The 22,970-nt window shown below is 51.3% G+C and overlaps 1 protein-coding gene across 38 annotated transcripts in view; it reads left to right on the top strand.

The window, feature by feature from the left end:
* CDK5RAP2 (CDK5 regulatory subunit associated protein 2) overlaps positions 1–22,970 on the top strand; it is a 183,952-nt gene that overhangs the window by 30,177 nt on the left and 130,805 nt on the right. For 28 of the 38 annotated variants that reach the window (XR_015168772.1, XR_015168771.1, XM_086413938.1 and 25 more), the window contains 5 exons: positions 2,224–2,300; positions 12,642–12,765; positions 15,623–15,777; positions 21,181–21,343; positions 22,447–22,500. Coding sequence is in view for 36 of the 38 variants with exons in the window: in XM_086413938.1 (XP_086270064.1) it covers positions 2,224–2,300; positions 12,642–12,765; positions 15,623–15,777; positions 21,181–21,343; positions 22,447–22,500 (573 nt within the window). In the remaining 2 variants the exon portion in view is untranslated. Of the gene's footprint in view, positions 1–2,223; positions 2,301–12,641; positions 13,136–13,617; positions 13,732–15,622; positions 15,778–16,457; positions 16,667–21,180; positions 21,344–22,446; positions 22,501–22,970 lie in introns of those variants that run through there. The other 10 variants (XM_086413953.1, XM_086413944.1, XM_086413946.1 and 7 more) reach the window with 5 other exon arrangements.

Here is a 22,970-nt window from a genome sequence, read left to right as displayed (position 1 = left end):
AGAGCTTCTTCATTCTTTTTTATAATGATATTCCATTTGATACTTAAATGGTGTCTTGATTTTCGGTTTAGAAAGTTCGATCACCATGTATATAAGTTTATAGCTTGAAATATCAGGCTCGCAAAGAATAATCTCACGGACATGTTAGCTGTGTAGTCTTGTAAATTCGCTGGTCTGGGGCTGCCAGTTGGTTCATCAGAAAGCAGACCACTTAGAGCATATGATGTCAGCTGTTACGTAGAAGCTCTCTGCCCTTTGGAGAGCTGGAAGAGGACTCTTCTCTTTGAAGGGGTTTCTACAGTTTTCCCAAAACCACAGTTGAAGACGTTGTGCGCTGACACCCAGTGTGCTTTATGCAGAGGTCAGTTTTTTCTAGGAAAAGTTCTGCAGACATGGCTTCCTTAGTCTCCGTTGTTTGGTGGTGAGGAAAACAGCGTCGCCTGAGCCCTGTCTCCTGCCGCGGCTCGTTTGTTAGCTCATCCAGCCCTCGAATCCAGCAGGGCAGCTGGGCCTCGTGTTTGCCGTGTGACCCCCTGAGGGATCTGAGAGGGCCGTAGGGACTGTTTCTTCCTTTTCTTTTCTAAGATTTCCCCCACCCCCCGCATTGTGATGAGAGCTCTTTTTTTCTTTTAATGTTTATTTATTTGTCCGTGTCTTGTGGCACACGGGCCTTTGTTGTTGCACGTGGGCTCTGTGTAGTTGCAGCATCCAGGTTCTTGGATTGTAGCTTGCAGGCTCGAGTTCCCTGACTAGGGATCGAACCTGGGCCCCTGCGATGGGAGTGAGGACTCTTAGCCACTGGACCATCAGGGAAGTCCCTTGGGCTTATGTTTCTGAGGTCAGTTACAGGCTCCCTCTGCTGCCTTCGTGTTGGATATGAGCAGGAAGGCGGGGCTGTCTGCCTTGCCGACCACGGCGGCCTCGACGCTTAGCCGGTGCTCGGTCTGTCACAGGGGTCGGTGTGTGTCTGTCACGTGAAGGAACGAGTGGACGAGCGTCCGCTGACTCAGCACGGTTTCTGCCCAGTAAAGAGTGGAGACAGAATTTGAAGCCAGGTCTGGCATCGTTGATTCAATGGACATGAGTTTGAGCAAACTCTGGGGCATAGTAAAGGACAGGGAGGCCTGGCGTGCTGCAGTTCACGGGGTTGCAGAATGTGAGACACGACCGAGCGACTGAACAGTCGTCGAGTCCCAAGGCCGTGGCCTTCCCATCCTGGCAGACTTCTCAGTCAGGGGTGCTCTTCCCTTTGGGGCCGTTTCGCTGAAAGGAGGGAGGCATGTCCTCTAAGATTGTAAATCGTACTGGAAATGTTATTTTTATTTACAATGATACACATGTACTAGGGAATAGACTGTCAGTTGGTGTACATTATTGGAATAAAGCAGGCACAGGATTAGGGAAATCTGGGATTTGCAGCAGCCCTCTGCAGACCACACACTTGGACCCGCCTCTGTGCTGGGTGAATTCATCTAATCTGTCTGAGGACATCAGTGAACTGGCTCTCAAAGCCTATCCCTGCCCCACAGCCTCATGCTGTGATCCATGTGCCAAAGACCCTGCCTTTGGGTTGTCACAGGAGTTGCAAGCCCAAGGCCCTGTGTGCCTCCCTTCGTTTAGGTCAGTTAAGAGGAAGCTGGCGGGAGAGCCCTGTGGCGCCCCCTCCAGGCAGCGGGCCCCATGCAGTCGCGGCTCTTTGGGAAGGGGGTACCCCGAAATCTCACACTGAAATGAGACAGGCAGTGATGTGGCTTCCCATCCGCATGTTTTTTTGAAGCTGCAGCACATTCCCACTGCTCCAACCACCACATGCATGATTGTAAACAACCAGAAGTAATTGCCTCGGAATGGGAAAAACAAACTGCAGAATTGCTTGTAAATGTGCTTGGCGGAGGGCAAACAATTTTTAAACCAGCCTCACTTGTATGGCATGTATACCTCGATGCTTGAGTGCTCTGGCTGTTAGGTGCTTGGAAAATTTACATAATTGTTCCAAGCCTTGAGAAATCCAGGGCTTTCTTCGGAGCCCACCAGTGTTTAATAACCCCCTTTTCCCTGTGCCCCGAGGCTAATGAGGGTTTGAATCTAACATCTGCCCATTAAGAGCATCGTATCTGTTAAGAGCATCGGAGCCAGTTCACACTGAAGGTGGGTTCCCCACTGAAGGCATTCGGATGGCCTGTGTTTTACACGTTTCTTTTCTCTCCTGATCTTGTCCCGAAGAACATCGAGCTCAAGGTGGAAGTAGAGAGCCTGAAGCGGGAGCTGCAGGAGAGAGAGCGGCTGCTCATCAAAGCCTCGTGAGTACCTGTCCTCATCACCCGGCTTGGTGGTGGCGGTGGCTGGTCGCGCTGGGAGGAGAGAGCCTTGTGTTTCTAAGCCAGTTGCTCTCAGTACCCTGAGGAGGTTTTCATTTTTATTTATTTTTCAACAAACTTTTAAAATGTAATGTTGTTGTTCAGTCTGCCAAGTCCTGTCCAACTCTTTGCAACTCCATGGACTGCAGCACAGCAGGCTTCCCGGTCCTTCACCATCTCCCAGAGTTTGCTCAAACTCATGTCCATCGAGTCGGCAATGCTCTCTAAGTATCTCATCTATCTCACCATTTCCTATAAGTATGTTACAAAAATGTGACATAGGAAAATGTGCCGACGGTAAGTGTGCAGCGTGATGCTGTTCGTGGAGCGACCGGAAGGTCTTCAGGCCCCTGGGGTTGCCTTTGTGCTCCCGGAACTTACACTCCTTCACAGAGACCACCTCTGCGCTCGCCGTTAGCACCCGCATCGCTCAGTCCTGCCTGTTTTTGAACTTAGAGAACAGGAGGCGTCTGCTGCTCTCGCGCTTTTGTGTCTGGCCTCTCTCCTTAGGGATGTGTCTGTGCGATCCAGCTATATTGTCAGTTATCTCCGCAGCTCCTTCGTCTTCATCGCTGTGAAAGGCGGAGGGCCTTGGAGTCTTAGAGGGAACCCCCGGGGTGGGCGAGGCTCGGGGGCGGAGTGTGGGGCTTGACCCCCGGGGTGGGCGAGGCTCAGGGGCGGAGTGTGGGGCTTGACCCCCGGGGTGGGCGAGGCTCGGGGGCGAAGTGTGGGGCTTGACCCCTGGGGTGGGCGAGGCTCGGGGGGCGAAGTGTGGGGCTTGACCCCCGGGGTGGGCGAGGCTCGGGGGCGGAGTGGGGGCTTCAGCCAGAGTCACTAGTTTCTGTGTGTGTTTTCTGTACTAGGTTCCCTTGTAGTATTTCATAAAGGAAGGGCTCTATTGCATTAAACAAATAGAAAACTATTATTTTAATCAATTAATTAATTTAAATATTTATTGACCAGCAGTCACAGTTCAGAGAAGAGTCTGTGTCTCAACTGGTTATTCATTCATGCATAAGCATTTCTTAGGTAAATGTGCTGCGGATTTGAAAAGAGACTTCCCCTTACTCAGAGCCCCCGGGCAGCGGTGAGCATGTAAACGGGTCTGATGGGGGCGCAGTGACAGCGCATTTATGAGTACGGGGGCGACACGAGAGTGTGCTGAGTTTCACTTGAGAGATGCTGAAGACTTCCTGGAGCTGACCCACCGAGGGCCCGGCTGGAAGTTCGTGTGGTCACGCTTTGGCGGTCCTGGCGGCGGAGCTCAACGGCGGCCTGGGGCACAGCTGCCCTGCGAGGGCTTCCCCAGTGGCTCCATGGTGAAGAATCTGCCTGCAAGGCGGGAGATGCAGGTTTCTATCCCCATGTTGGGAAGATCCCCTGGAAAAGGAAATGGCAACCCACTCCAGCATTCTTGTCTGGGAAATCCCATGGACAGAGGGTCCTGCTGTCCACGGGTCACGGAGTTGGACATGACGAGCGGCTGAAACACGCCTGCAGCTGCGCTGCGCTGGGCCGGGCTCCACGGTCCCTGTTGCCGTGGCCCAGCCGGCAGCCAGCGTGGACGGCTGTGGGCTCGGGGGAGGCTAGACGGCCCCGGTCCAGGCTTCTCGGGCTGCGCTGACCTTGCACACGTGCTGTCTTCTCAGTGGGTGAGTGATGGATGAATGAGTGAACCAGACTAACCCGTTGGTGGTGGTGTTTCTGCCTTTTCTCTGCCGTGTGGCTCGCAGGATCTTGGTTTCTCATGGAACCCGGGCCCACGGCACTGAAAGCACCGAGCCCAAAGCACTGGGCTGCCAGGGGCTCCCTAATGCGTTGTTTTCGTTGGTTGCTTTTGTCATTGTTTGGGAGCAACGTCGTTCTCTGGGCAGGGAGTCAAATCGACTTTACCAAGCCGGGAAACCAGTAGTAGAATTCGGTCTGTTGCATGCTCAGCGCCCTGCCTGCTGCAGATCTTGGCCAGGACTTGTTTCTAGCCAGGCGTGTGTACATGGAGACCCAGACTCACAAAGGCTACGCGCACGCCTCGATACCAGCACACCGGGCTGAGCGTTCCATGGCTGGTGCCCACGTTTGTATGCATCGATTCCCCAAGTGCCTAGACTGGAGTTTGGGGCCCTTTCTTGATCTGATCAGCTTAATTAATTTATTCAGAAAATACTTCTCAAGCAGTTGTTACGTGCCGTACTGCCTAGGTTCCTGAGACTAGAGCGGCGGTCCAGACAGACAGGTGGGGCTTACATCCTGGCGGCAGTGGTGGGGATCGAGTACTTGGAAATACAGATCTGTAAATACAAACTGCGAAAAGAGCTCGGAGAAGAAAGGGCGCCCTGAGAGCAAGCGCAGCGGCCGTAGGTGCGTAACGAGGTCTGCGGCCGGGGAGGCGGCGTTTGCGATGATCCTGGGGGCAAGTAGGCCTTAAGGGGAAGAGGGGAGAGTCTTGGAGGAGACGGGGGTGTGCACGTCTCAGGTGATCCAGCGTGCCTCGGGACTCAGGCTCGTCTTGCAGGGTCTTGAGGCCACGCTAGAGATTTTGGTCTTTTATCCTGAGATCCCATGAAAACAGTCATGAGTTTTAAGCCACTGATACAATCAGGGCTTTGTTTTTGTTTTTAAAAAGGTCACTCTGGAGGCCGAGTGGGGAATGTTTTGTTGGGGGAGCTGGGGTGGAAGCAGGGAAGCGAGTTCAGTAGTTGAGCTGAGAGACTCGTGATGAGCTGTTGGCAGGGACTGGGTGGACATTTGGGAAGCACAGTCCACAGGGCTGGGTAAGGGGTAGGCAGAGTGATGTCAAGGAAGCCTCCCAGGGCAGAGTTTCTACGTAAGAATATTCACAGTGACTCCACTGCTCCAGCCTGCTCTCCACCAGCGCCTCGTCCCAAATGGCATGCAGATACTAAGCATGCCCTGCCCCTGCGGCTCTGGCTTTGCCCTGGCAGGACTCTCTGCTTCCCCATTCGCTGCCGGCCCTGGTGACTCTCCTGCCGCCTCCCCGCCGTAGAGGCCCAGGCTGAGTCCTGTGGCTGCTTGCAGGCCCCACCTCAGCCCCTCCGGAAACTCCTCTGGCAACCGTGATGATCCCATATGCACATCACACTTCACCGTTGATAAGATGCTTTCAGGCTCATTCACCTTCCATCATTATCCTGGGAGCTAGGCAGCTTTCTCAGAAACCTCCTTTTCATCAAGGAGGGGAATTCAGGTCTGGAGAAGGGAAATAGTGCAGCAAAACCGCTTAGAAAGACCAGAGCTGGAATTAGGACTGGAGTCCCTGACTTGTAGCCCAGCGCTAGGTTTTGGGTACTTGATTTTCCTGCATGTGATTCTCACTTCTCCAGCATGACTGTACACCTGGTGAGGCCCCGAGTCTGCTCCCCTACCTGAGTGGAGGCGGGGCCCGTGGAAAGGGCAGGGGCCCTGGCTAGCAGCCGGGTCTTTGGCTTCTGAGTCTTGGCTTCTCCGCTGTTCTTGCTTCCTGGGGCCTTTGTGTGGATCAGATCAGATCAGTCACTCAGTTGTGTCCGACTCTTTGCGACCCCATGAATCGCAGCACGCCAGGCCTCCCTGTCCATCACCAACTCCCGGAGTTCACTCAGACTCATGTCCATCGAGTCAGTGATGCCATCCAGCCATCTCCTCCTCTGTCGTCCCCTTCTCCTCCTGCCCCCAATCCTCCCAGCATCAGAGTCTCTTCCAGTGAGTCAACTCTTCGCATGAGGTGGCCAAAGTACTGGAGTTTCAGCTTTAGCATCATTCCTTCCAAAGAAATCCCAGGGCTGATCTCCTTCAGAATGGACTGGTTGGATCTCCTTGCTGTTCAAGGGACTCTCAAGAGTCTTCTCCAACACCACAGTTCAAAAGCATCAATTCTTCAGCGCTCAGCCTTCTTCACAGTCCAACTCTCACATCCATACATGACCGCAGGAAAAACCGTAGCCTTGACTAGACGAACCTTTGTTGGCAAAGTAATATCTCTGCTTTTGAATATGCTATCTAGGTTGGTCATAACTTTCCTTCCAAGGAGTAAGCGTCTTTTAATTTCGTGGCTGCAGTCACCATCTGCAGTGATTTTGGAGCCCAGAAAAATAGTCTGACACTGTTTCCACTGTTTCCCCATCTGTTTCCCCTGAAGTGATGGGACCGGATGCCATGATCTTTGTTTTCTGAATGTTGAGCTTTAAGCCAACTTTTTCACTCTCCACTTTCACTTTCATCAAGAGGCTTTTGAGTTCCTCTTCACTTTCTGCCATAAGGGTGGTGTCATCTGCATATCTGAGGTTATTGATATTTCTCCCAGCAATCTTGATTCCAGCTTGTGTTTCTTCCAGTCCAGCATTTCTCATGATGTACTCTGCATATAAGTTAAATAAACACGGTGACAATATACAGCCTTGACGAACTCGTTTTCCTATTTGGAACCAGTCTGTTGTTCCATGTCCAGTTCTAACTGTTGCTTTCTGACCTGCATACAGATTTCTCAAGAGGCAGATCAGGTGGTCTGGTATTCCCATTTTCCACAGTTTATTGTGATCCACACAGTCAAAGGCTTTGGCATAGTCAATAAAGCAGATTTTGAAATAGATGTTTTTCTGGAACTCTCTTGCTTTTTCCATGATCCAGCAGATGTTGGCAATTTGATCTCTGGTTCCTCTTCCTTTTCTAAAACCAGCTTGAACATCAGGAAGTTCACGGTTCACATATTGCTGAAGCCTGGTTTGGAGAATTTTGAGCATTACTTTACTAGCGTGTGAGATGAGTGCAACTGTGCGGTAGTTTGAGCATTCTTTGGCATTGCCTTTCTTTGGGATTGGAATGAAAACTGACCTTTTCCAGTTCTGTGGCCACTGCTGAGTTTTCCAAATTTGCTGGCATATTGAGTGCAGCACTTTCACAGCATCATCTTCCCAGGATTTGAAATAGCTCAACTGGAATTCCATCACCTCCATTAGCTTTGTTCGTAGTGATGCTTTCTAAGGCCCACTTGACTTCACATTCCAGGATGTCTGGCTCTAGGTGAGTGATCACACCATCATGAATATCTGGGTCATGAAGATCTTTTTTGTACAGTTCTTCTGTGTATTCTTGCCATCTCTTCTTAATATCTTCTGCTTCTGTTACGTCCATACCATTTCTGTCCTTTATCGAGCCCATCTTTGCATGAAACGTTCCTTTGGTATCTCTGATTTTCTTGAAGAGATCTCTAGTCTTTCCCGTTCTGTTGTTTTCCTCTATTTCTTTGCATTGATCGCTGAAGAAGGCTTTCTTATCTCTTCTTGCTATTCTTTGGAACTCTGCCTTCAGATGTTTATATCTTTCCTTTTCTCCTTCGCTTTTCACTTCTCTTCTTTTCACAGCTATTTGTAAGGCCTCTCCAGACAGCCATTTTGCTTTTTTGCATTTCTTTTCCATGTGAATGGTCTTGATCCCTGTCTCCTGTACAATGTCACAAACCTCATTCCATAGTTCATCAGGCACTCTATCTATCAGATCTAGGCTCTTAAATCTATTTCTCACTTCCACTGTATAATCATAAGGGATTTGATTTAGGTCATACCTGAATGGTCTAGTGGTTTTCCCTACTTTCTTCAATTTAAGTCTGAATTTGGCAATAAGGAGTTCATGGTCTGAGCCACAGTCAGCTCCTGGTCTTGTTTTTGCTGACTGTATAGAGCTTCTCCATCTTTGGTTGCAAAGAATATAATCAATCTGATTTCGGTGTTGACCATCTGGTGATATCCATGTGTAGAGTCTTCTTTTATGTTGTTGGAAGAGGGTGTTTGTTATGACCAGTGCATTCTCCTGGCAAAACTCTATTAGTCTTTGCCCTGCTTCATTCCATATTCCAAGGCCAAATTTGCCTGTTACTCCAGGTGTTTCTTGACTTCCTACTTCTGCATTCCAGTCCCCTATAATGAAAAGGACATCTTTTTTGGGTGTTAGTTCTAAAAGGTCTTGTAGGTCTTCATAGAACCATTCAACTTCAGCTTCTTCAGCGTTACTGGTTGGGGCATAGACTTGGATTACTGTGATACTGAATGGTTTGCCTTGGAAACGAACAGAGATCATTCTGTCGTTTTTGAGATTGCATCCAAGCACTGCATTTCAGATCCTTTTGTTGACCATGATGGCTACTCCATTTCTTCTGAGGGATTCCTGCCCGCAGTAGTAGATATAATGGTCATCTGAGTTAAATTCACCCATTCCAGATCATTTCAGTTCGCTGATTCCTAGAATGTTGACATTCACTCTTGCCATCTCCTATTTGACCACTTCCAATTTGCCTTGATTCATGGACCTGACATTCCAGGTTCCTATGCAATATTGCTCTTTACAGCATCAGACCTTGCTTCTATCACCAGTCACATCCACAGCTGGGTATTGTTTTTGCTTTGGCTCCATCCCTTCATTCTTTCTGGAGTTATTTCTCCACTGATCTCCAGTAGCATATTGGGCACCTACTGACCTGGGGAGTTCCTCTTTCAGTATCCTATCATTTTGCCTTTTCATACTGTTCATGGGGTTCTCAAGGCAAGAATACCAAAGTAGTTTGCCATTCCCTTCTCCAGTGGACCACATTCTATCCGATCTCTCCACCATGACATGCCCATCTTGGGTTGCCCCACAGGCATGGCTTAGTTTCATTGAGTTAGACAAGGCTGTGGTCTTAGTGTGATTAAATTGACTAGTTTTCTGTGAGTATGGTTTCAGTGTGTCTGCCCTCGGATGCCCTCTTGCAACACCTACCGTCCACTTGGGTTTCTCGTACCTTGGGCGTGGGGTATCTCTTCACGGCTGCTCCAGCAAAGTGCAGCCATTGCTCCTTACCTTGGACGAGGGGTATCTCCTCACCGCCGTCCTTCCTGACCTTCAACGTGGGATAGCTCCTCTAGGCCCTCCTGCACACGCGCAGGCGCCTTGAACGTGGGGTTGCTCCTCTGGCCCCTGCCCCTGGCCTCGGACGCGGGTAACTCCTCTCGTCGCCGCCCCTGACCTCCGACGCGGGGCAGCTCTTCTCGGCCGTTCCTGCGCCGTCGCAGTCTGGCAGTCTCGGCTGCTGCCCCTGACCTCGGACGTGGGGTAACTCCTCTTGGCCGCCACCCTTCAGGCATGGGGTCCTCCCGGCTTCTGCCCCTGACCTCGGACGTGGGGTAGCTCCTCTCAGCCGCGCCTGGCGCGCCGGTCGCAGCCGCCTGCGCCTGGCGCGCCGGTCGCAGCCGCCTGCGCCTGGCGCGCCGGTCGCAGCCGCCTGCGCCTGGCGCGCCGGTCGCAGCCGCCTGCGCCTGGCGCGCCGGTCGCAGCCGCGTGGCTCTGTGCTGCGTCCACTGAGCACCTGCTGAAGGTACCTGCCCTGGCCCTGAACTGCCCAGCATCAGTTACAGGAAAAGGCCTTGCTTTTCCTAAAGACCACCTCTAGGATAGGAAGAATCAAGAGGAAATGTTGAGGATTAAAAAGGATAGCGAGGGTGGTGTTCCCAGAAAAGTTCTTTCTTGTATTGGGTGGAAAGCTGGGTTAGAGCCGCTTCTCTAAACCCTTTCTCTCCTTCGGTCTTGGTGTCTGTCTCATCTCTTGCGCCAGATTCTGTAAAGAGAAGTTTCTATAAAGAAAGGGGAGAACTAACATTTTTTAAAAACGTGTATTTTTAATTGGAAGATAATTGCTTTGCAGTGGTTTTGGTTTCTGCTGTACAGCAGTGTGAATCAGCTGTAAGTTTACATGTAACCCCTCCCTCTTGAGCTTCCCTTCTACCTTCCAAGAACTAACGTTTATTGAGGTCCTACTGTGGCCCAGATCCTGGGCCTGGTGACATGCTTTATTGCATCTGATTTTATAACAGCTATTTGAGGCAGCCAGTATTCCCATTTGAGTGAAGAGAAAACTGAGGCTCAGCGGATGGGAGGACTTGCCCAGTTCTTCTGGCGGCAGAACTGGGGCTGATTTCCTCTGGAGCTCGCTCCACGTTGCCGTGCAGTAAACATATATGTTTTCTGGCTTTCTATTATTATATTTCTCAGTTACAATAAGGGAGCATTAAGAGCAAAAGCAGACATATTGTCAAGAGTAAATTTTATCTCTGTGGCTTTAAAACACAAACAAAAATAATAATTCCATTAGTAGGGGAAAATTGCACCATACTGCTGAGTATAAATTTTATTGCTACAGTAACTGTAAAATACAAAGATGATAAATGAAAAGTTGGAACATTTATTATTGGGAATACATTTTAGTGGCATAACTAAAACGCACCCGAATTGAATAATGCCAGTACTTGTTAAAAATTGTAGTCAGCCTCTTGACCATGTGTATGATGCAGACTGCAAAACACAGACGTTTGATCGTGGCTGGTATTTGCACTTGCTGGCTGTGGGGGGAGGTGGCGCGGGGTGGAGGGGAGGGTGGTGGAGCCAGTGGTTTTCTACAGAAGTTCCTGTAAAACCGAAGGGGTAAAACATTTGTGGTAGTCAGTGGAAGTTTGGGACTGGAAAAATCCTGTGTTCAAGGCTCAGGAGGGGAAAGCTTTTAAAACAGAAATCTTTCAGCCGTGTATAATGCCTCTTGAGGAGTGAATCCCAGACAGTCCTGATCAGGAAATGGTGGAGGGGATTGGGCGGGACCTGAGGACATCTCATGGCATTAATTGGCAGGTGGCCATGGTGGCCTTAGTCCCAGCCCGCGAGGATCTGTTCTTAGCTCAGACACCCGCCAAGGTGGGCAGCGAGGCCGCTCAGCGCCGCTCAGCAGGGGCCAGCACCGCTGTCTTCAGGGACACGGGCTAGCAGGCAGCACTCAGATCAGAGGAGCGACACGCGTGTTAGCATGTTAGTTCTAAGAGGTAATCATCTCATTTGTTAAATGAGGAAACCGAGGTGTAAGAGGTAGTTTAGCCAGAGTCACACTGAGGACATAATAGAGTCAAAATTTGGAAGCAGGTCTGTTCAGCCCCAGACCCCCTGCTCGCTCTTTGCAGTCGTTCACATTGAATTCCATTAAAATAATATCATGATACGGGGTGGGAGGCTTCCAAAGGCCTGTTGGTACCAGGGAACAAGATAGGAATGGAGTCTGTATTTGCAGAGACTCGTGTCTGAGATGTGGATGGCAAGCATGGCCCTCTTGACTCTCCATTGTTCTCAGTCAGAAACGCACGTGGCCTGTGCATGAGAGTGTCTGCTCACGTGGCTCCTGGTTGGAAAAATGTTATATACCCTTAAGTAGGGCACGGGAAGCTGGCGATGAATAGATTTATTCTTTTGCCGTTTTTCTGAAAAACGAGCTTTAGGTGGAGCCGTTCCTTTATTATTCTGCCTTCCGGAAATCCGTAGTCACTTTGGAAATCCGATGAGAACTGCTCTGAGTCTGTGTCTCAGAAATTCACATCTGACCCTGTTTTTCTCTTTTGAGAACCAAAAGGAAAGGCCATCAGTGGTGGTGGCCCCGTGTCCGGTCCTGGAGCGCCAGCCCCACCACCGCTGGTCAGGTGGAGCGGGCACCCCGTGATGCCCAGCGGCATGAGCTCTGGGTTTTGTGTTGGAGGTGGGGGGGCGCGAGGAGCGGGTGACCCCCTCCCCTTGGGCCCGCAGTCGCCGCTGGTGCTTACAGAACTGTCTGCTGGGTTTGAGACGCTTTCCCTCCAGTGGCCGACCTTTGCCCTCAGGTTTGTTTTCTTTGCTTCCTGACCCCTTTTCTTTCTTTTCTCTGTGGCTGCACCAGGCGGCACGTTCGGTCCCTGACCAGGGTTTGAGTCTGTGCCCCCTGCAGTGGCCGTGCAGTGTCTTAACCACTGGGCGGCCGCGGGAGTCCCCTGCATCCTGCTCCTTGCACGCTGGTTCGTCACACCTGCTCTCCGCCTTTCCTGCCAGTGGTGGAGGTGTGCTTTATCGGAAGTTTTGTGGTGGGGAATTTGGCAGTAGCTGTCAGATGTCTTGAAAATGTGCTTATCCTTTAACTTAGTAATTCCGTGTTTAGGAATTGACCCTAAGGAAATCACTGGATAGTATACAAACCACATATAAACACATACACAGATATCACATCTACGTGTTTTAATTGAAATATACTTGGCATATAACATTGTGTAGGTTGAAGGTGTACTGCATGATTGATTTAATACATTTATATATTACATTATTTCTGCTTGTGAATTACAAATATTAAAAAAAAAAAAGCGCAGCACAGGTCTGTGGGAGAAGGGCCCAGCAGATGTGCTCTGTCTCTTTGGAGCCCCTGGAGTCACCATGTGACTGTCTCTCTTGTGCATTTCACGCCTCTGCTTCTTTTCACAGCAAAGCAGTTGAGAGCCTCGCCGGAGGGGGCGGCTCTGAAGTTCAGCGGGTGAAGGAAGATGCTCAGAAGAAGGTCCGCCAGGTTGAAGATGTCCTGACCAAGAGGATACACCTCTTAGAAGAGGCGAGTCTGCGAGCCCTGAGGAGACTGTTCGTCACAGTGGGTTCATAACAGAGGGGGCAGAATCTTGTTCCTTTTCCTCTTCTCTGTAACCTGTCAGGGTGTCAGCAGAAGCAAGAGCCCTCCTGAGTGCCTCCTGGCTGCAGCCCTGCTCTGGGCGCTGTGCGTGTGGAATCCGTACCTGCGCACCCTGCACGCCACCCTTGACCGTCTGTGTCCTGCAGATGAGGGCACGGAGGGACAGAGAGAAACGCGCGTCCAGCCTTAATCCCCGGTTGGACATTCTTGTTGTTGAGTCTCTAAGTGGTGTCCGTCTCTTTGTGACCCCATAGACTGTAGCCCGCCAGGCTCCTCGGTCCATGGGATTTCCCAGGTAAGAAGACTGGAGCAGGTTGCCATTTTTTCCCACTCCATGGGATCTTCCCGACCTAGGAATCAAACCCGGCTCTCTTGTGTCTCCTGCATTGGCAGATGGATTCTTGACCACTGAGCCACCAGGGAAGCCCATTTAAACTTACAGCTGCTGGTTCTAAAGCCTGTATTTCGGCTGCCACACCACCCTTCTTCTGATCTAGTTCAGTCTTTTTGCAGAAGGGGAAGCTGAGGCCCAGCGAGGGGAGGGCCCACCTAACACAGCTCAGCCTGGAGCCGGGCTTCCTGACTCGCGTGGCCGCGCGGCCCCGGCCCCAGAGCCCAGCCTCCGGCCCCACCCTGCCCATGCTCCCTGACCGCTCTTCTTGGGGAGCCGCTCGTGTGGCCCTTCTCCCACCGACTCTCAGCCAGGTGCTGCCTGTGACTGGTGGGAGGCAGGAAGCTTCTTGGCCAAAATATATTGTCTCCTAGGTGTTAGAAAGTTTTCCTCCATGTTAAGCTAGTACTGAGGAATAATAGCAGTTCCTTCATTCTTGGTCTTTGAAGCCTTCGTTTCATCTCACTTTCTCTACCCGTAACCTTGATTCTTCTGAGCAGGTAAGAGGGGCGATGACACCTGGATGGAAACAGCAGATCCGCTTGTTCTGTGCTTTGCGGTTGATAACGGTTTTTTCCGTTCTTCCTGTTCACAGCAGCCCCAGGGGGGTGTGTAGGTCCAAAATACAGATGAGGAGACTGGCTCAGAAGGGCGGGGAACCTAGTCTGGATCATAAGCAGCTGAGCTGAAAGCAAAAGGAGAGTCTTTCGAGCACGAATTCTGAAGTTAAAACGTAATTCTGAGACTTCGGGAAACTTCACCTCTTGGCTCAGTCGTCTTGGGTTTCCCGGTTTCGTGCTCCCCGCGTTTTAGGGAAACAGCGTGCCTGGCGTGCGGGGTTGAATTCCTGCTCAGTCACCGGTTTGTCACCGTGGAGAAGACACGTGCCCCTTGAGGCTCAGCTGCCTCGTCTGTGAAATGAGGCTGAAGGCACCTGCCCTGCAGTGATTGTAATAACCTGCAGTGAGCCAGCGATTTATGGGGCTTACCGTGTCTGAGACACCACGTGTCGCGCACCTAAGAAGGGTTTCTTAGCCTTTTCATACACAGGTTTCGTTCATCCCTTCAGTAGATGTACGAGGTAACTGTCCGTCTTTGAGAACGAACCCCGGGGCCGCGGGTGCCGGGTGGGTGCCGGGCGCTCTGGCTGCAGTGCTTCCGGCTGAGCTGCCCCAGCCTGTCTCTCAGGCTGTAATTCCTGGAGTTGAGTGAGGATCACAGATGACATAAATGAAGCTCCTTGCTCAAAGCCCGGCATCAGCAGGCACTCAGCAAATAATAGGTTCTGCTGTTTTTTGTCTCAGAACATTGGTAAGTTTTCCCCAGCTGCCATCGAGACCTTCAGGCTCTCGCCCTCTTGGGAAGGCGGTGGTGGAGGACGTGCTGTGGCTGGGGCAGGGAGGGGGGCCGGCGTTTGTGGAGTCTCCTGGGATGCAGCCGGCATGTGACAGAGTCTCCAGCGACTCTGGAGAGATGGTGCTCATTCGTTTTCTGTTTCTTGTTTATTTAATTGTTTATTTGGCTGCACCAGGCCCTAGCTGAGGCGCGTGGGGTCTTCAGTTGTGGGTGTGGGCTCTGGTTCCCTGCCCAGGGATCGAACCCCGGCCCCCTGCACTGGGAGCCCTCAGTCTTAGTCCCTGGACCGCCAGCGAGGTTCCTATCCCTGTCTTACAGGTTGGGAGACGGGCTCAGGCAGGTTAGGGGCTACACGAGGTCACCCAGCGAGTAAGTGGGAGAGCTGGGTTTTGAGCCCGGTTCGATCTGACTTCCCTCTGTGTGGCGCAGTCAGAGGCTGCTGGCCAAGGGCTCACAGATTGAGACCCACCGTCAGGCGACTTTCCTGAGCACCAGGACCTTTCCCCTCACACAGACGCTGCCCACGCCATCTAGACAATTTCCCTCTGGCTTCTCTGAGCTCTCAGGAAGAGCATAGAGTTTCTCACCACCTAAATCACCTTGGAGGTTTAGAAAATGTACTTTCGAGTCGTGTAGTCATTATCTTAAAAAAAAAATAGGGGCAGTGGGGTGTGGGATGAATGTGTATGGGGATGATGGTGACTCTTAGGAATTTATGTATGTTTAGGTGTTGAGAAGCACATTTCTCTTTGTACTCATTGAAGCTGTAAATATTGATCCGATTTTTCAAAACCCCAAATACGGTTCTTGTAGAGTCTTTTCCACTGGAAATGCCTGTTACTCTTCAGGATATAAGAGGGGGAGAATGGCTGGTGAATGTATTTATTACTGATTCTCCCCATGTGTAGTACAATTCAGGGAGGGGAAATGTGCCGGAGAAAAAGTCATAAATATTTATGTTTTAATCCAATTTCCTTTCAAAATGTTCCCAATTGTATTGAAAAATTGCATCAAATGCATTTAATTTAACTCTAGGATGTGAAAGCCGCCCAAGCAGAAATGGAAAAGGCCTTTGCTGGGACAGAATCAGAGAAGGCTCTGCGACTAAGCTTGGAAAGCAAGCTTTCAGAGATGAAGAAGATGCGCGAGGGAGACCTGGAGATGGCTGCGGTCCTGGAAGGGAAGGACAGGTGGGCTCGCACCCCCGTGAGGCTCCGATGTCTGTTTGGCCGTGTGATCCACTACAGGGCCTCCCAGCTGGCCCTAGTGGCAAAGAACCCACCTGCCAGGGCAGGAGACACGACACATGGGTTCCATCCCTGGGCTGGGAAGGTCCCCTGGAGAAGGAAATGGCAGCCCACTCCAGTATTCTTGCCTGGGGAATCCCATGGACGGAGGAGCCTGCTGCGCTGCAGTCCATAGGGTCACAAAGAGTCGGACATGACTGCAGTGTCTTAGCATAGCACGGCATGATCCAAAGCAAGGGAAGGGGTCACCCCCTTCCTATCCTTGTTCCCTTCTTTTTCTACTTGGTCCCCACAGTGAGAAAACTAGGGATAAAATCAGGATGAAAGGAGAAGGAATAGGGTAGTGATATGAGGACAGAGGTGGGGTTAGTAGACAGAAATTCATGCTGAAAAGTTCTGCTTATACTAAATTTCGCATCCAGGTTTTGGCCATAAGCTTCCTGGTAGCCAAAGGAAAAAGGGAAAAACAGTCTTGGAGGGCATAGACATATTGCTCACGAGATGGAACAAGCTAGTAACTCCGGAGACACATGTGCAGCTGTCTCTGGGGGGAGGGGCCGCTCTGATTTCTGCTGGCTCTGCTTCGGCCCTCCCTGTGGTGGGACTCTCCTGGGGCTAGAGCCAGTGTGTTCCCTCCCCGGAGGTGGGCCTGCCCAGGAAGCTAAGCTGAGGTCAGAGGTGAGTTCCAAAGCACAGAGCTGGATGAACAGGGCTCTGTGGTCCTGCCCTGGTGAAGTGGGTCCAGATCTGTCACGTGACCGGCCGCCACTGAGCAGAGCCCGCCCTGGGAGGACCTCGCTTGTGTCCTGGGCTCTCACCACCCTTCTCAAAGGTAGGTGATCTAGCCGCTTGATTTCCTTCAATCTGACCTTACGTCTAGTCTGTGTCTCTAGGTCAAATACGGCCCACAGACACTTACATTTGGCCTACACAGTATTTTGGTAACTTTCAATTTGTTGCTAACATTAGGAAGAAAAAATCTAATTTCATGTGAAAGTCTAGATTTCCAGTTTCTCTTAAAAACCTGCAAGGCATGGCAGCAAAACTTCGCACCTCTGAGCTCGACTTTACTCAAACCCAGCTAAAATCTAGTCTGGGATCTGAACCCACCCTCTTTCAATTAGAATCACTCACCTGGTGTCTGGACTTACTGAGGCTCAGGTTCTTTGTGTCTCAGCTCAGAAGGGGTTCAGCGAGAGGTAAAGTGATAGGCAAGAAGTAGATTTATTAATATAAGATGCTTGTGAGAGATGGAGGTGGTCAGGCAAGAGGGCTCTGTCCTGAGGAATAAGTGGGCTACAGTTTTATAATCAAAAGAGAGTTGGAGGCGGGGGAGGGGAAAGATCGCTTTCTTCCTCATTCTTCCAGTAAAGGTCAGGCTTACATCTCTAGCTCCTCCTTTTTTTTGGGGAGGAGAGTGTCTGACCCTGTGAGGTCAAACCAGGACTGTCAGCACTGATTATTCAAATCAGCAGAAGGGTGGTGACTTGTTTTTTCTCTCACTGGATGACCTGGGGCATATTTCGTGCTTTTATTTTGGTAGCAGGCCTGTGCTGCAGTAGCTTCCTTGAGCCGTTGTCAGCTGCAGTGGCCTCCGAAGGTTCCCTAGGCTTGCTCTGTCTATATTCCCTGGCGGCTCAGTCAGTAAAGAATTCGCCTGCAATGTGGGATACCTGGGTTTGATCCTTGGGTTGGGAAGGTCCCTTAGAGGAGGACATGGCGACCCACTCTAGTATCCTTGCCTGGAGAATCCCATGGACAGGGGAGCCTGCGGGCTGCAGTCCATGGGGTCGAGTGGAGTTGGACGCGACTGAGCGACTAAGCACAGCACAGCACATAACCCCCTACTGGGACTTCTACAGCTGCCTGTATAATCATCCTGTTCCGCCCCGAGCAGCAGGGCTGGGCCAGAATCTTGCTGGACCAAGGCTGCTCTCTTAGCGGGGCGGGGGCTCCGGGTTCGCCACAATCTGCTCCTTTTCCATCCCAGTCTAGAACTTGCTTTAAGGTAACTAGAAGGTGAAGTCGTATCCGACTCTTGGTGACTCCATGGACTGTAGCCTGCCAGCCTCTTCCGTCCAGGGGCTTCTCCAGGCAAGAATACCGGATTGGGTTGCCATTTCCTTCTCCAGGGGATCTTCCCAGTTCAGTTCAGTTCAGTTGCTCAGTCTTGTCTGACTCTTTGCGACCCCGTGAATTGCAGCACACCAGGCTTCCCTGTCCATCACCAACTCCCGGAGTTCACCCAAACCCACGTCCATCGAGTTGGTGATGCCATCCAGCCATCTCATCCTCTGTCGTCCCCTTTTCCTCCTTGAGTGCAGCACTTTCACAGCATCATCTTCCAGGATTTGAAATAGTTCAACTGGAATTCCATCACCTCCACCAGCTTTGTTTGTAGTGATGCTTTCTAAGGCCCACTTGACTTCACATTCTAGGATGGCTGGCTCTAGGTGAGTGATCACAGCATCGTGATGATCTGGGTCGTGAAGATCTTTTTTGTACAGTTCTTTTGTGTATTCTTGCCACCTCTTCTTAATATCTTCTGCTTCTGTTAGGTCCATACCATTTCTGTCCTTTATCGAGCCCATCTTTGCATGAAATGTTCCCTTGGTATCTCTAATTTTCTTGAAGAGATCTCTAGTCTTTCCCGTTCTGTTGTTTTCCTCTATGTCTTTGCATTGATCGCTGAAGAAGGCTTTCTTATCTCTTCTTGCTATTCTTTGGAACTCTGCATTCAGATGCTTATATCTTTCCTTTTCTCCTTTGCTTTTCGCTTCTCTTCTTTTCACAACTATTTGTAAGGCCTCCCCAGACAGCCATTTTGCTTTTTTGATTTCTTTTCCATGGGAATGGTCTTGATCCCTGTCTCCTGTACAATGTCACGAACCTCCGTCCATAGTTCATCAGGCACTCTATCAGATCTAGTCCCTTAAATCTATTTCCCACTTCCACTGTATAATCATAAGGGATTTGATTTAGGTCATACCTGAATGGTCTAGTGGTTTTCCCTACTTTCTTCAATTTAAGTCTGAATTTGGCAATAAGGAGTTCATGATCTGAGCCACAGTCAGCTCCCAGTCTTGTTTTTGCTGACTGTATAGAGCTTCTCCATCTTTGGCTGCAAAGAATATAATCAATCTGATTTTGGTGTTGACCATCTGGTGATGTCCATGTGTAGAGTCTTCTCTTGTGTTGTTGGAAGAGGGTGTTTGCTATGACCAGTGCATTCTCCTGGCAAAACTCTATTAGTCTTTGCCCTGCTTCATTCCGTATTCCAAGGCCAAATTTGCCTGTTACTCCAGGTGTTTCTTGACTTCCTACTTCTGCATTCCAGTCCCCTATAATGAAAAGGAAATCTTTTTTGGGTGTTAGCTCTAAAACGTCTTGTAGGTCTTCATAGAACCGTTCAACTTCAGCTTCTTCAGCATTATTGGTCGGGGTATAGACTTGGATTACTGTGATATTGAACGGTTTGCCTTGGAAACGAACAGAGATCATTCTGTCGTTTTTGAGATTGCATCCAAGTACTGCATTTTGGACTCTTTTGTTAACCATGATGGCCACTCCATTTCTTCTGAGGGATTCCTGCCCGCAGGAGTCTTCCCAACCCAGGGATTAAACCCTGGTCCCCCACATTGCAGGCAGACGCTTTACTGTCTGAGCCGCCGGGGAAGTCACCTTAAGGCAACTAAAGCAGGTCGGTTTTATTGAAGTATAAGTTACATGCGGCACAACAAGTCCGTTTTAAGTGCAGTTTGATGACTTTTTGCCTCTCTAGTTGACTGTGTGATAATTTCAGGTTGGAACCCCTAGAGAGCAGTCTTACTCCTCTTTCCAAGTTTTGGGGGGCATTGCCCCCAAGCTGCCAGTTCCCGCTGTGCTCAATTATTTTAGTCCTTTTGGGGTGCCATAACAAAACATCACAGACTGGGCAGCTTACGAACGATAGAAGCTCACTTCTTACAGGTCTGGAGGCTGGGAGTCCGAGGGCCAGGTGCCAGCGTGGTTGGACCAGGGTCCTCGTCGGGGTCTCAGGCTTCTCGTTGTGTCCCCTCGCTTCCCGGCCTACGGGGTCTTTCTGCAGCTTCATTCATGTTGCCGCTCAGGAGGGTTCTAACCTCACGACTTCAGCTCTTCCCAAAGGCCCCACCTCCTAATCCCATCACCTTTGGGGTTGGGATTTCGGTGCAGGACTCGTATAGGTGGACGTGGATTTTCAGATGCTCCAATCCGCGTTGCTAGGTGCTTCAGCTGCGTTTACTCACGCCTCCCCTTCACCTCCGGCGCTCAGGAAGCTCTGAAACTTCCAAGCCGTTGCTCTTTTATCCTACCGAGATGCTTCCTAGGCTTAGCTAGAAAGACTCTTCCGAGGGTCCGCCAACAAAATGCTAATTGCTGAATGTTTTTTTTTTAAAGTAATCATAGCCACTGCTATTTGTCGAGGTCTGCTGTGTGCCTGGGGTCATGGAGCATTTTAAATAACTTATCTTCATTCCACAGAAGCGAGTGGTCCCCACTTTATAGCCGAGGGAGTGCAGACTCAAAGGTTAAATAGCTTGGCTGAGGTCAGGGAGCAGTTCCTACAGGGTAAGGGATAATTCGATGACCCAGAGAGGGATGTGCTCAGCTCTACCTGAGGGGGCCTGGCTGACCATGGGCGGTGAATGGGTGGGCATCCATCAGGTGGGGGTGGGAGCAGAGTTGTGAGGGGGTTCCGGGTAGACGGAGTGTGGTGGGGCCTCGAGCCGCAGGACGGAGGTCCCTGGAGAGGCCCTGGGGCGGAGAGGGTGGCCGTCAGCAGGGCCGCCGGCCGCCTTGGCCCTTAAGCCAGGGCCTCGAGTGCCTTGCTGAGGAGCTGGCCCTTTACCTTGGCAGCCAGTCTGTTACACGTTGCCCTGAGAAGCCTTGGAAGACGCACTCCTTGTTTTCATTATCACTGCAGCAGCTCATCTCTGTCGGTCCTGTTTCTTTAGCCTCACTGCCAGATTTCCTTGGGAGAGAAGATTTCCCGCTCCACCCCCCGCCCCCCTGCCCCGACCTGGCCCAAATTCATAATCCATGGCCGTCGCTAGAGGGGGCTGATGAAAGTCTTTGAGGAGGAGGGTGACTCGATCTGGCCATAGTCTGGCTGCTCAGGGGGTGGATTGGCCATGACTGGGCTGGAGGTGAGGGGACCGCTGATGCCCCGTGAATTCTGGCCCTTAGTCTCCCACCTGCAAAACGCAACTCTTCAGTCCTCCGGACATGTCTCCTTTGAAGGTGTCTGGCCCCATTTCCTGCCTCCTGCTCCACTGAGCTGAGGGAACAGCTTAGAATTAATATTTAAATTGTGTTCTCTTTCAGACTGATTGAGGAGTTGAAGCTGTCTTTGAAGAGCAAAGATGCTTTAATTCAGTGCCTTAAAGAGGAGAAATCTCAGATGGCATCTCCTGATGAAACCGTGTCGTCTGGAGAACTCAAAGGACTTTCTGCTGCTCTGAGGGGAGATGGGGAGGGCGAGGCTGAGGTGAGGCATGGCGGGGGTGGAGGCTTTAATTACCTGACCGGACCCCCCTGTGGGATGAGTGCATATTCAGTCCCCACAGTCACACACTCTGGCCTTCAAAATACCAGGTCCCTGTCGTGAGCTGAGGAATTAGCAGAAATCCTCCTTTGCCAGGGGCCCTGGCAGTTTTTTTCTTTCCAGTCTCGGGTGTTTGTAGAGTTGGTTAAAAATACAGTCCATACCCGAATGCCTCTGTTTTACCATGTGTTAATATGCTGTTGCCTGGGAAATTTGTTTTCATCCATTGGATTTTTTGAAGGGTGGTGTCATGGTATGTACCTGTTTTGTCGCTGGGGTCAGAGGTGGGCTTGAGGCGAGGTCTGGTCTGAAGCTTCAGAGGCGGTGGGGAACGGAAGTAACTTGCCTCGGGGCCTGGCTGTACTTGGAGTGGGGGGTCAGCATTCCACCTTGGTTAATCTTGGCACCTTGCGAGGCGGAGCTCATGTAGAGACACACTCAGAGAGTTGTTCTGTTCTCCCTGGCTCCAAGAGGTGGGTCGCTGGTACAGACCCTGTAGCCCCCGGGCCCCCTGCCCTATGCCTGGGGCTCCCACGGCCGCAGGTGGGCAGGCCCTGAGGTGCAGGCAGCCCCGGCGGAAATCTTCTGGTTCTGGTTGGACCCAGGGTGGCTGCGGGTCCGTTCATGCCTGGGGACGCTTTGGAGTGCGTGGAGCGTCTCAGTCTTTCTGTGGAGCAGGCTCGTCTTTGTCCTGACCCAGCTGTGAGCTCTGTAGCCTCCCTGGCTGCCTTTGGCCGTGACGGGCCTGCGTCCGCCCCGCCCTCTGGCCCCTCTTGCTCCCTGCGTGCTGTGCAGTAGTGGCTTTTGCCCCTTCCTGCAGCTCCTTGGTTCGTGCTCCATGGGGCTGGTCGTCAGCCGGTGGGGGTTACTTGTCTTTGCGTTCTTCCCTCGGGCAGACTTCAGGTGAGCTGTAAAGAGTGGATGCTCGGGCTCGTGAGAGCCTCAGCATCGGAGACAGAACGTAAATGGAGCGCTCATTCTCACTATTCTGGGGGAGCTCCTGGTTCGTGGGTTCCTTCCGGGCACCAATGAATGCCTTTTCTTAGGCTGCACAGATGGAGCGGGAAAAGGAGAGAAGTCGCTTTGAAGAGAGAATCCAGGTATGTTGATGCCGTTTCTGAAAGTGTCTTGAGGATGTCCTTCGGCTCTTTCCGGGGTGCAGCAGGTAGTTCTGTGTGACGGCCGGTGGTAGGCACTGAGCGCCACTGCCTGCCAGCTATGCCGTAGGCGCGTGGGAGAGGGTTTGGTAGCCTTGGCGATGACTTGGTGGAGCGGGCCTTCCCGTTTGCAGATGTGACCCAGGAGGCTCAGACAGGCGAGGTCCCGTCCCCAGGTGCAGCGAGGATTCAGACCCACCGGCCCGACTGCAGAGCCGCTGCGCTGGGGTCCCCTGGTCCCAGCTGCCCGCGTCCGAGTCCTGCCTGCAGCGGAGAAAGCGCTTTCATGTCCATCATCTCATTTGATCCTCAGAACAGCCCGGGAGGGAGGCAGTGGTGATTAGAAATGAACTCAGACTCTAAATGCATATATTCAGTCTCCATCAAACCGAATTCTCTGCTAGCTTTTGAGG

Source organism: Bos grunniens, chromosome 8, assembly GCF_055505025.1.
Source record: "Bos grunniens cultivar Pamir isolate PY7600 chromosome 8, Bosgru_T2T1.0, whole genome shotgun sequence".
Taxonomy (NCBI): Eukaryota; Metazoa; Chordata; class Mammalia; order Artiodactyla; family Bovidae; genus Bos; species Bos grunniens.
The sequence above is the reverse complement of the archived record's forward strand: the minus strand, read 5'-3'. Positions and strand labels throughout refer to the sequence as shown.